This window comes from Erinaceus europaeus, chromosome 9, assembly GCF_950295315.1.
Source record: "Erinaceus europaeus chromosome 9, mEriEur2.1, whole genome shotgun sequence".
NCBI classification, from domain to species: domain Eukaryota; kingdom Metazoa; phylum Chordata; class Mammalia; order Eulipotyphla; family Erinaceidae; genus Erinaceus; species Erinaceus europaeus.
Window position 1 is genome coordinate 101,815,430 of NC_080170.1, and position 12,808 is coordinate 101,828,237.

At 38.2% G+C, this 12,808-nt stretch overlaps 1 protein-coding gene across 20 annotated transcripts in view; it reads left to right on the forward strand.

The window, feature by feature from the left end:
- The window catches only part of ABI3BP (ABI family member 3 binding protein), a 234,530-nt gene that overhangs the window by 207,044 nt on the left and 14,678 nt on the right, over window positions 1-12,808 (forward strand). For all 20 annotated transcript variants that reach the window (XM_060198467.1, XM_060198449.1, XM_060198451.1 and 17 more), the window contains 2 exons: window positions 44-253; window positions 2,220-2,328. In XM_060198467.1, the coding sequence (XP_060054450.1) occupies window positions 44-253; window positions 2,220-2,328 (319 nt within the window). The remainder of the gene's footprint in view (window positions 1-43; window positions 254-2,219; window positions 2,329-12,808) is intronic.

The following is a 12,808-nucleotide window of genomic DNA, read 5'->3' on the forward strand; positions in this document are numbered from 1 at the left end:
CAAATACTAAGTGCCAGACCTTTTTTCTCCCCGTCTCTCTCAGGTTCTCATGTGCGATATATTCCGAAGCCTGATGACAGCCCCTGCTCTATCACTGACTCTATCAAACTGTTCCCTAAAGAGGAATCTATAGAAGGGAATATCACAAGCCCACCGCAGAACCCACCTACCAATCTCACTGTGGTCACTGTGGAAGGATGCTCCTCCTTTGTTATCTTGGACTGGGAAAAGCCACTGAATGACACTGTCACTGGTAAGACCATGGCATCAGGACTGTTACAATGCTAGGAAGATTTGATAATGTTGTATCTTGGGAATGTGATACCTTGGGTGAAACTGTGACCTATGGCAGCATATCTCAGGAGCAGCAAATGTGAAAAGTACCTTGTGATAACAAAGAGTCATCTCTGCATTTGGCAGAGACACCACTAATTTAGCAGATCTCTTGAAGCTGTATTCTTCCTCCATTCAATTTTATGTTCGTAATGTGAAAATACACCTTGGTGTTTCTGTGGCCAAGAAAATTACATACAAATACATGAAAACTTGCTGCTACTACTACTACTACTACTTAAAACTATTTTTTTCTTCCACTAGCCCTATCTCTTTATTAACCTAGACATTTCAAGTAGACCAGAAGACACTGTGTTTGTTTTTAGAATAGTAGTGGGGAAATATCTTTCTGCCACAGACCATTTAGATATTTATAACATTATTTGTGGATTATAAAAACTGTCAGCTTAAAAATTAGCAATTAATGTTGCTATGGAAAAAAAAACCTCCTAGATTAATTGAATTTTGAGTCCCACTTGTTCTGGGTACAAAGACAACTTGAAGTTGTCTTTAGTTGTAGCAGCATAATATGCCCAGAGGATGTCAACATAGATTTAAATCCCAGGCTGTTAGTTCTCGTTAAACCTCTTTGGATATTAATTCCCTTACTTGCAGTTCTTCTTCTAGCGTTTGCCCTTCTTCCGTAGCCAGTCAACAGCGTCAGGTTGAGCCTGATGTAAAGTTTCGAGACCTCCTTTGAATCTGGAGAGGTGGCAGTCGTTGACTATGTGGGTCATAGTCTGTCTGTAGCCACAGGGGCAGTTCGGATATTATTACTTACAGTAATAATTACTATTTTTTTAAATATTTTATTTTATTTATTCCCTTTTGTTGCCCTTGTTGTTTTATTGTTGTAGTTATTATTGTTGTTGTCGTCATTGTTGGATAGGACAGAGAGAAACGGAGAGAGGAGGGGAAGACAGAGGGGGAGAGAAAGATAGACACCTGCAGACCTGCTTCACCGCCTGTGAAGCGACTCCCCTGCAGGTGGGGAGCCGGGGTTCGAACCAGGATCCTTATGCCGGTCCTTGTGCTTTGCGCCACCTGCGCTTAACCTGCTGTGCTACAGCCCGACTCCCATAATTACTATTATTATCAGTTTATTGTGATGATAAAACTGAACATAGTTTGATTATTTATCATAAAATAACAGCTAGTAAATGACTAGTTATCCGTTCTAGTAATTGTAGGACTAGTGAAAATAAAATCACCATTATTATACTTAGACTCTGTTAACCAGTCTCTTTGTTACCAATCTTTATACTAAATACACATCATGGGGCCAGGTGATGGCTCACCTGGTAGAGTGCACCTGTCACCATGCACAAGGACTGGGGCTCAAGCCCCTGGTCCCCACTGCGGGCGGGGGAAGCTTCACAAGTAGTAAAGCAGAGCTGCAGGTGTCTTTCTGTCTCTCTCCTTATCTCCCCTCCCCTCTAGGTTTCTCTCTGTCTCTGTCAAATAATAAATAGATAAACAATATTAAAATAACTATGCAACAAAACAAAGGAAAATTCTATTAGACACTTTACTGTAGTTTAATCTTGGTTTAACCCCCACAAGCAACACTAACGAGAGCAAGATGATCAGTATCTAAAAGCAATTATAGGAGCATCTTCACCAATTACCAGACCTTCCCCACTTTCAGTAAAGGCAAAGTTGAAATAGGCAATGGTCAACTCCCAAAAGTTTGGGGGTTTTAATTAATTTAATCTTATGACCACCTGCATCTGGGGATTGCCAATGCACAAAATGCTCAGTCCATTAAGAACTGAGTTCTAAATTGATCACATTTATGAGAATTACTTTATCATACACTAGGCTCATTTTATAATGACTCCACTGTGGTATAATGACAAGCATCTATTGACTTTTTCACTTTTCAGAATATGAAGTTATATCCAGAGAAAATGGGTCACTCAGTGAGAAGAGCAAGGACATTCAGATTACAAATCAAACCTTCTCCACAGTTGAAAATCTAAAACCAGACACAAGGTAAGCCAACAGTAAAATCATAGTTATATTTTGATTATGCAGAAACCATAATGACAACAAAGACATCATCTATCTCTGTCTAAAGGGAGGGCTGGGTTTGCATCTCATTCTTTGCCTTTCTATACACAGTACTGGATACCTCTAGAGAATAGTTTGGGGCCAGATGGTGGCGCACCTGGTTGAGCACACGTTACAGTGTGCAAGGACCCCTATTCAAGCCCAGTCCCCAGCTGCAGGGGGAAAGCTTCACAAGTGGTGAAGGAGTGCTACAGGTGTCTCTCTCTCTCTCTCTCTCTCTCTCTCTCTCTCAACTTCTAGTTGTCTCTATTCAATAAGTAAATATAAAATATTTTTTAAAAGAATACTTTTGCAAACATGCAGATGTGGACAGGAGAGATAACACTGTTATTAACAAGATAGAGAACTATGGGAGCATTGAAACTAGGGGACCATTAATACCAAATGCTGTTTGTTAATAAATACCAAAATTTAGAGAAGGTAAAGTCTGAAGCAGAGACAACCAGAATGTGCATAATTCAGACCAGATTTGAAGCACAGAATAATTTGCCTGGCATGCTAGAAATGAGAAGCAGAGGGATAAAAGGAACATAACAGATGAATGTAAGTATTAGAGCTTAAAAGAATTCATGCTAGTCTCAGACTCAGTGATCCTTGACTTTTGGTATTTTCTCCATAAATAGATGATAATAGAGATTTTAGTGTTGGCATTGTTCTATAAACAACACTTTGGCTCTGTCACAATAGACTACATCTACTCTGTTTCATTGTTGTATTTTCTTTGTTTCTTGAGTTTCACCTATGACTATGGGTATTTCTCCTTCTCTTTCTGGTGGAGCTCACATAATATGGTTCCTTCAAGATCATCCAATATGTAGTACAAGAAAGAATCATCATTTCTCACAGTTGAGTAGTATTCCCATATATAAATATATACCACAACGTTTTAAACCACTTATTAGACATTAGATATTTGGGTTGTTCTATTACAAATACTTCTGTGAAAATACGTATACACAGATCTCTTCAGATAGGTGTTTTAATGTTCTTTGGATAAATCCCTAAGACAGGATTTGCTGGAGAATATAGTTAGGTCCATTTCTAATATTCTTTTTTTTTTTTTTCACTACTGCCCAGCCCCTGACTTTTTTTTTAAATTTCCTTATTGGAGGATTAATGTTTTACATTCGACAGTAAATACAATAGTTTGTGCATGCACAACATTTCTCGGTTCTCCACATAACCATACAGCCCCCGCTAGGTCCTCTGTCATCCTTTTCTAATATTCTGAGCACTCTCCAGACTGGTTTCCACAGATATGGGACCAATTTGCATCCCTAGCAACAGTATAGAAGTGTTCAATTTCTCCAAAAGTGTTCAACTTTTGTCATTTCTATCTTTTCTAATGTGTGTGGCATTCTCACAGGTGTGAGATGGTATCTCATTGTTACTTTTATTTGTAGTCCTCTGTTAATCAGTGACATTGAACATTTTTTCACTGGCTGTTGGCCATGTGGATATCTACCAAAGAGTCTTATTTTAATCACAATAACGGGAGATTCTTTGCTGGGGAGAAAGGAAGCATTATACATGGTTTGCTACTTATATAACAGTAGTAAACTGCAATGTAACAGTTTTTCGATGAGTGTTTCTTTATAATTCTCTATTGTGAGTTATAAGATGGGTATTTTTGTAACTGTTTAATTTCTTAAAGAATCTGAGTTGGTGGGGATAGTTCACCCAATGCACAATATACCTTGCTGAGTGTGAGGACATGGCTTGAGCCTCTGGCCATTACCTGACCACCAAACTAAAGAAGTTTCACAAGCAGTGGAGTAGTGCTGTGGTGTCCCCTCTCTCTAATTTTTCCTCTCTGCACTTCATCCTCTATCCAGAAAAAAAGGAAGAAAAAGAAAGTCTGCCAAAGTAGTAAATTGCATGGGCACAAAAGTCCTGGCAGGGAGAAAAAATAAAGAATTCAAGTACACCAAAACCAGTTTAGATTCTTAGTTCTGTTTAGTTGGCAAAATATATTGTGGTTTAAAAAAAGCGGGGGAGCTGAATTCACCTATACAACCTATTTTTTTTTTATTGGGAACATTAATGGTCTACAGTAAATACAGTTGTTGATACATGTGTAAAATTTCTGTTTGCTGCAAAATATTCCCACATCTAGCCTAGGTCTTCCTCCACCATCTTCCACTAGGACCTAAAAGTCCCCCCACCCACCCAAAGTCCAAAGTCCTTTACTTCAGTGCAGTACACCAAACCCAGTCCTATTTTTTTATCTCAATATTTAAGGAAAGACTAAAAAGAAAAATGTATTTAATGTGGGCTATTTTTAATGCCTTCTCTCTTCAGTTTCTTGCACTTTATCCCTCTTAATAAAAATGAGTGGAAAGTACACTGAGAGGCATCCAACTCTAAATGCCCATTATGTTCCTATTGGGGTCGGGCTGCATTCAGATCTCCTCAGAGTGCACCTGTTAACTTAGAATCAGGAGCAAAGCAGTTATTCCAGTGACATTTTGACCCAATTTTTGTATAAGAATTGTAGGGGTTTTGTTTTTTTATTTGACTTGACTGGGGGGTTAGTGGTTTATAGTGCAGCTGCTGACATGTGGTACAATTTTTCATCTCCGGTAATAGATGTTTACAAAACAAATGGGGGGGGGGCTTATTTCTGGACTCTCAATTCTTTTTTTTAAACAAATTAATTAATTTATTAATTAAAATATATATATATATATTTTTGTCTTATGAGTTTATTGCAACCTACTCTATGTACTTGTCCACTCAAGATCAGATGATTCTTATTACATGATATGTTCAAAGTCTAAGATTTCCCTGAGGGATAAAATTTAACATTGTCAACATGATCGTTGGAATACATGGAATTTAACTTTTTTTTTTTAATTTTTTATTTACGGAAGGATTAGTGAACAAAAACATAAGGTAGGAGGGGTACAACTCCACACAATTCCCACCACCCAATCCCCATAACCCACCCCCTCCCATGATAGCTTTCCCATTCTTTAGCCCTCTGGGAGCATGGACCCAGGGTCATTGAGGGTCGCAGAAGGTAGAAGGTCTGGCTTCTGTAATTGCTTCCCCGCTGAACATGGGCGTTGACTGGTCGGTCCATACTCCCAGTCTGCCTCTCTCTTTTCCTAGTAAGGTGTGTCTCTGGGGAAGCTGAGCTCCAGGACACATTGGTGGGATCTTCAATCCAGGGAAGCCTGGCCAGCATTCTGGTGGCATCTGGAACCTGGTGATTGAAAAGAGAGTTAACATACGAAGCCAAACAATTTGTTGAGCAATCATGGATCCCAAGCTTGGAATAGTGGAGAGGAAGTGTTAGGGAGGTACTCACTGCAAACTCTAGTGTATTTCTGCTTTCAGGTATATATTTTGCAGTATTTATTGATACATGTGCACACAAGCTCTCTCTCGCAGAAACCGGTGTATATCTAGATTATGGGACTTAGTTAGAAAGTGAACTACCTGAGATGAAATTAGAGTGTACTATAAAAGGAAAGGTCTCACCCGAGTATTGAAGTTGAAGGGTTGTCATTCCACACGTGAAGTCTCTGGATACAGTCTGAGGTGAAGCATGTTGAGGTGGCAATCGTTGCTTTGGTTAGGTTGTGATCGGCGGATGCAATATTATTTGGTTTGGATTGGGAGATGCGCACGGGATAGTGGGCCCTATCCAAGGGTTCCAGGACTGGGGGAAGTAGGGGCTCTATAGTGAAGATGTAAGGTTCCTGCTGTCTTAGGGTTCAAAAAGACAATCGATAGTTAATATTATCATCACATTATTTGTTATTTGGGTTAACTTTGAAAAGTCCCTTTGTTATGGTTTGCTGTACAGTACCCAGTATCTTGTATATAGCTGTGCTATTGGATGCTTCTAATCTACTTGGTCTAGGCTTTTGAGAGAGTCCGCATATCAAATACATAGCCTATATATTAAAAAGATTCAGTTTGTCTTTTGAGAAACTTTGAGACATACAATTGATTTCCCCCTCTCATATTAATTAACTACTGATTTATATGTCTACATTTTGCTAGGAGTGTACATAAACACCATTCCCACCACCAAAGGACTGTGACCCATCCCTCCCGCCCACTCCCACCCCCCACTGGCCCAGGAAGCTACATGTCTACCCCTCACCACAGGGTTTTTACTTTGGTGCCCTACTTACAATTTGATCAGGCTGGACTCTCAATTCTATTCCACTGGCTTATATGTCTGTCTTTGTTCTAGTACCAGACACTTTTGATTACAATAGCCCTACAATAATAGTTTGAGGTCAGGAAGTATGATCTTTTCTCCCTCTCTCTCTCTCTCTCTCTCTCTCTCTCTATATATATATATATATATATATATATATATATATTTACAATCCTAGACATTTTCTGATTTAAGATAAGCTTTTGTCGCTTTTGTTCTATTTTCTTAAATGAATTTGTTGGGACCTTGCTGAAGACTGTATTAAATCTGTATATGGCTCTGTGCAGAAGAGTCATTTTGATAATGTTAATCCTTCCAACCCATGGACATGGTATATCTTTCCATTTAGTTTTTTTTTTTTCTTTATCTGGGATTAATGGTTTACAGTCAACAGTAAAATACAGTAGTTTGTACATGTGTAACATTTCTCAGTTTTCCACATAACAATTCAACCCCCTGTAGGTCCTCCTCTGCCATAGTATTCCAGGACTTGAACCCTCCCCTGACACCCCCAGAGGATTTTTCTTTGGTGCAATACACCAAACCCAGTCCAATTTCTGCTTTGTGTTTTCTTATTTTTTCAACTTCTTTTTTATTATTAGTGATTTAATACTGATAGACAAGATGGTGAGATAAGAAGGGTACAATTCCATACAATTCCCATCACCAGAGTGCCATATCCCATCCCCTCCATTGGAAGGTTCCCTATTATTTATCCCTCTGGGAGTATGGACCAAAGATATCTGAGGTGCAGAAGGTCTCCCCAGACAATACCTTTCCATTTCTTTGTATTTTTTCTATTTCCTTGAATAGATATTCATAGTTTTCAGTGTGTACATATTTCACTTCCTTTGTTAGGTTTATGCATAGGGGTGTGTGCGTGTGTGTGTGTGTGTGTGTGTGTGTGTGTGTGTGAGTGTTTCTGTTATAGTAAGTAGAGCTGATTCTGTATTTCTTTGTCTTCTTAGTATTTGTGAAGAGAAATGACACTGACTTTTTATACTGCTTTTGTAATCTGCCATCTTACTATATTGCTTAATAATCTCAAGGAGTTTCCTGCCTGGTTCTTTTGAGTTTTCTATGTATACTATAATTATCTGCAAAAAGTGACTCTTTACTTCTCTCCCAATCTGTGTTCCTTTAATTCCTTCCTCTTGTCTAATTGCTACAACTAGGACTTCTAAGACTATATTGAATAATAATGGTAGACCCTGTATTATACCTGATCAAAGATGGAAAGCTCTGTTTCTTACCATTGAGTGTGATGATGTTGGTTGTATGTCTAGACTCAACTAGATTGAGGAATTTTCCATCTAATCCCATCTTTAAAAATGTTTTGATCCATGTGGTGCAAAGCGCAAGGACCAGCGTAAGGATCCTGGTTCAAGACCCCGGCTCCCCATCTGCAGGGGAGTTGCTTCACAGGCAGTGAAGCAGGTCTGCAGGTGTCTATCTTTCTCTCCCCCTCTCTGTTTTTCTTTCCTCTCTCCATTTCTCTCTGTCCTCTCCAACAATGATGACATCAATAACAACAACAGTAATAACTACAACAATAATAAAAATACAACAAGGGCAACAAAAGGGAAAATAAATAAAATTTTTTTAAATGTTTTGATCATGAAAGTATGCTAAATTGCTTGTCAACAGCTTTCTCTTCACCTATTAAAATAATCATGTCAAGATTTGTGTTTCTATTTGGCTTTCATTTAAGTGTCATTAAGGTGTGCTTTTGACTACAAATATGAATAAACTGAGTGCCAGACATTCAGGAGCTCTAGGATACTGGACTAGGCAATTAATAGTAAACTTTTCTCTATATATAGTCTACATAATGTGATCAGAGCTCTGTAGAAGTGTGCACAAAGTATGACTGGAGCTTGGAGTGGACAACTTTTTTCCTGAAGAAGATAACACCCAGCTTAAGAATAACTAGGATGGAGCTAGCTAGGTGACTGTGGTAGAGGGAAGAAATGTCAGAGAATATTTTATGGCAGTGCAGAGGTCTGAAATGGCAAGGTTGTGTGCTGGGATCAAGGGGCTGTTTCACCAGTAAGGAGTGAGATGTGTATAAAATCAGCTGAAGTTAAGAGAGGTGGAAGGCCTTCTATGGCAGATAAAGAAATTTGAACAAGAAATTGGGAGGACCCAGGGGTGGTAATTGGGTGGTAATTGCTATGACTTTCACCTTATTTTTATTCTTGAATTTAGCTTTAATAGAATAACCACTGGGTTCTATTATGATACTGGAGCTACTAATAATGAGTGACAGTTGCTGGCACCAATTTTTAAAAAAGTAATTTTGTCAGTGTCTTATAAGGGTATCAATTTGGCATCCGGCCTATTTGGTCAAGCTGGTATGTAAAAGAAAATTACATTGCAGCAGCTAGACTTCATTTCATTCTGGGATCACAGGACCAATCACTCATATGATTCTCAAACCTTATTTATTTTTAGAATAACAAAAAAAATTTTTACTAAAATTTAAGATTTAGAAAAGTTTCCAGTCGAGCAATACAAGATGGTCACAAGCTTTTTTTCTTGAAGGGAGGATTAAATTACAGTGTTTTAAACCTATGATATATGCTTACTGGTCCCATTTTGGCTCAAACAATAAAGCCTGTCCATTATAGCATCTAAATAAAAGACTTGGCTAGAGAGCATATTCTAATGAACTGGTTAGCTGCTTTTAATCAGTGCGATTAGATCATCATAAAATGGGGGGGGGGAGCCTGGAAAGTATAAAACAACTTCAGTCCTGAAAATGATAGCAATAATAATAAAATAAAAACACCCTGAAGTTAATCCTGATAACTGCCTTCATACGCAGTGCTTAAATGTGATGGGGAAATGAAAAGAAGAGAGGGACCGCTAAGTACTGGCCGTAACTGCTCTAGGATTTCTGTGCATTGTTTCTGGAGACAGTCACATGCCCTTTATTCTACTCTCATGGTCTGTATCTTGCTTATCTCACTTGTCCTTCTTCAGGAGCCCTTCTAAAAGGGACCTCTGTAGTTACCCTTGTTGCAAGGAAGGTAAGAAAAAACTAGTGTTTGTCATGCCGTATAGGGACATGGCTTTAAAAAGAAAAAATTAAGTTTATGCATTCCTGATATTAGAACTGTATATTATCTTGCCACTTCACATAAAGTTGGAGTCACTCAATATGTGTGTGAGGTATATTTATTCTTTTTTAAATATTTTATTTATTTATAATAAAGACAGGAGGAGAGAGGAAGAACCAGACATCACTCTGGTACATGTGTAGTCGGGGATTGAACTCGGGACCTCATGCTTGAGAGTCCAAAGCTTTATCACTGCACCACCTCCCCGACCATGGTGTATTTATTCTTATCTTGGGTTTGGTGTAATCGAATGAAAGTCTGCTTCATTAAATTGACTGAAAATACTTCTAATGTTCATATATCTGATTTGACCAGGCTGATGCTCATTGTCCCTAATGCATCACAGTTTTAAAGATGTACACCAAGGGGAGTCAGGCGATAGCACAGCGGATTAAGCGCAGGTGGCGCAAAGTGTAAAGGACCTGTAAAAGGATCCCAGTTCGAGACCCCCCCCCCCGCTCCCCATGTGAAGGGGAGTTGCTTCACAGGCAGTGAAGCAGGTCTGCAGGTGTCTATCTTTCTCTCCCCCCTCTGTCTTCCCCTTCTCTCTCCATTTTTCTGTGTCCTATCCAACAATGACGATATCAATAATAACTACAACAATAAAAAAACAAGGGCAACAAAAGGAAATAAACATTTGAAAAAAAAAACTGCTAAAAAAAAGTTGTACGCCACTAGTTTGAAGTAAAGAATGTATTCCCATTAGGGGAAAAGATATTACTAGACATGTATATAAAAGATCTATAATAAATTGTTTTGTCTATAATATGTAAAATATAATTAGCTAATTCATTAGGTCTCAGCTCGCAGTGAGCCTATGGACACTGTACTCTCATTAACAAAGGTAGAAGCAGCCTAATAGACAAAATCATTTTGAGCTGAAATATTAAAATTATATGTTGAAACCACTTTTTATGTAAATAACTTAATGAATTAAGAAAAGGTAAAATGGAGAATTATTTCATTTGAGATTTCTGAAGCATAAAAGTGCCAAAAATATTAATAGCCATGGAAAAAAAACTAAACAGTATCATTTAAAAAAGTGTGAGAAAGAAAGAAAGAAAGTCTATATGTAAGGCTTATATCCAAGCTCTATGATTTAAGAGAATGATTTGTGGATAACTTGAGGCTGGAACTTGAAAGTAAAGGACAAAGTGAGATGAGACAGATTGGCAAGAAAGTGCAACAATGATATTGTTCTTTCATATTGAATCCATCTGCATGACTTAGTTGAAATACAAGTAGTCCTCAAAATACTACTGACAGTAAGGCTACAGCCAGAATAATAAAATCATGAGGTCCTAAATTCAGATTTACTGGCATGTGTATGTGTGTGCGCGCACGTGCACAAAACTCTCGTATGCTATTAAGTCAAGTTTTCTTTCCATCCTATCTTTCTATTCCAACCAGGATTCTAGATGATCCTAGATTAAAGATAGTCAAAAAACACTAAAATAAAGAAGTCTGGACAGGATGCAGCAACCAGGTGGTGACTATATTAGTGATTTGGAAAAAAAAAAAAAGAATTAATCACATTTCAGTGCTTGGAGGAAAATTAAATATATGGTAAAACTGCATTTCCAAAATAGACAAACTTTGAAATATTGCTGTTAAAAATTACTCCAAAAGGCTATAAATTTTCTGTTTGAAAGCTGGAACACAGTAACTTTTAAAAGAATTGCTATAGCTCTGTCCCAGTTCTAGGATACACATGTGAATAATTAATTTTAGCAACATTTTCTGTCCCTTGTCTTGACTAAACACATAAGTTCTACAGATAGTTTTGAATAGTTAACCCAGAAGAAACCAGGCACAGAAAATAGATCCATGGATCATTTTTTAAATTAAAAATTTGATATGTTCACACGCAATTCTAAAACTAATAAAAACACTAGACTGTGCTACCTACTTCTCTTCACAGTATATGCCAGTTTTCTCTCTGCCTGTTTTTATAACTCAACCATATTATTATCTGATTTGCAGATGTTTAAAAAGCAAATCACCCATAGAGATCATCTAGCAACTGTTTTGCTGTTGGGAGAAATCAGCTTCACATTTCTCATGAAATGTTTCTCTGTCTGTAGAGAACACCACAGGCTGTCCTGGAACTTCTGGGTTTGGCTCCAAAGGTGGCACAGCAGTGACTTGCTAATGGCTGCCTGTAACAACAGTTGGTCACATATGCACAGGGAAGAGGGACTGCATAGGGGATCCAAACCTGTTTGTGTCAAATGAAGCAGATATGCTTTACCAGTAGAACCAAACTGCAGTGGTACAGCTCCATCTCTTTACAGGATCCCTTTCTCACCCCATCTCTAATACAAAGAAAATGTACAGATGCTAGTATCCAACTGAACCAGTCTACCATGTCTGCTGACTGGACTAGTTAGTCCACACCGCAATACATTTGATTTATCATCCGCCCCCCCCCCACACACACACACACAAGCACACCTGAAACCTTCCCTGTCCAGCATTTCCCTAAGAACACTAAATCTTCTATCTCTTCAAGTAGTGTGCGGTTCTTGTGGAAGGAAGGAAAGGAGGGAAGGAGGGAAGGAAGGGGAATATCAAGCAGAGCCTTTCCTATCTGAAGTCAACCACTTTGTAAACAGAGACCACAATGGTTATTTTTAGTTCTGTGAACAGGAATTGCATAGCTTCAGATATAGAACTATCATTTTGGTCTGGGAGACACTTGGAGATCAGTTAGGCTACCTATAACTCCCTGTGCTTTAAGTAGTGGTACAAAACTTATTGTTAAAAATATACACTTAGCAATTCGTTGTTCACAGAAACTCCATCAGTGTTAGGGCAAAGAATTATCCTGAAAAACTTTTTTTTCCCCTCTGAATCTATATGGGTTGCTGTTTTTTTTTAAATTTATTTTAGTGCAACTCAATTGATGAACTGGTTAGGAAATATAAATGAAAAGACCAAGTGGTGGCACACCTGGCTAAGTGCACACATTACAGTGCCCAAGGACCAAGGTCCCCACCTCCAGGGGGAACTTTCACAAGTGGTGAAATAGTGTCTATCTATCCATCTCTACTCTTCTTTCCCTCTCAGTTTCTCTGTCTCTACCCAAAATAAATAAATAAAT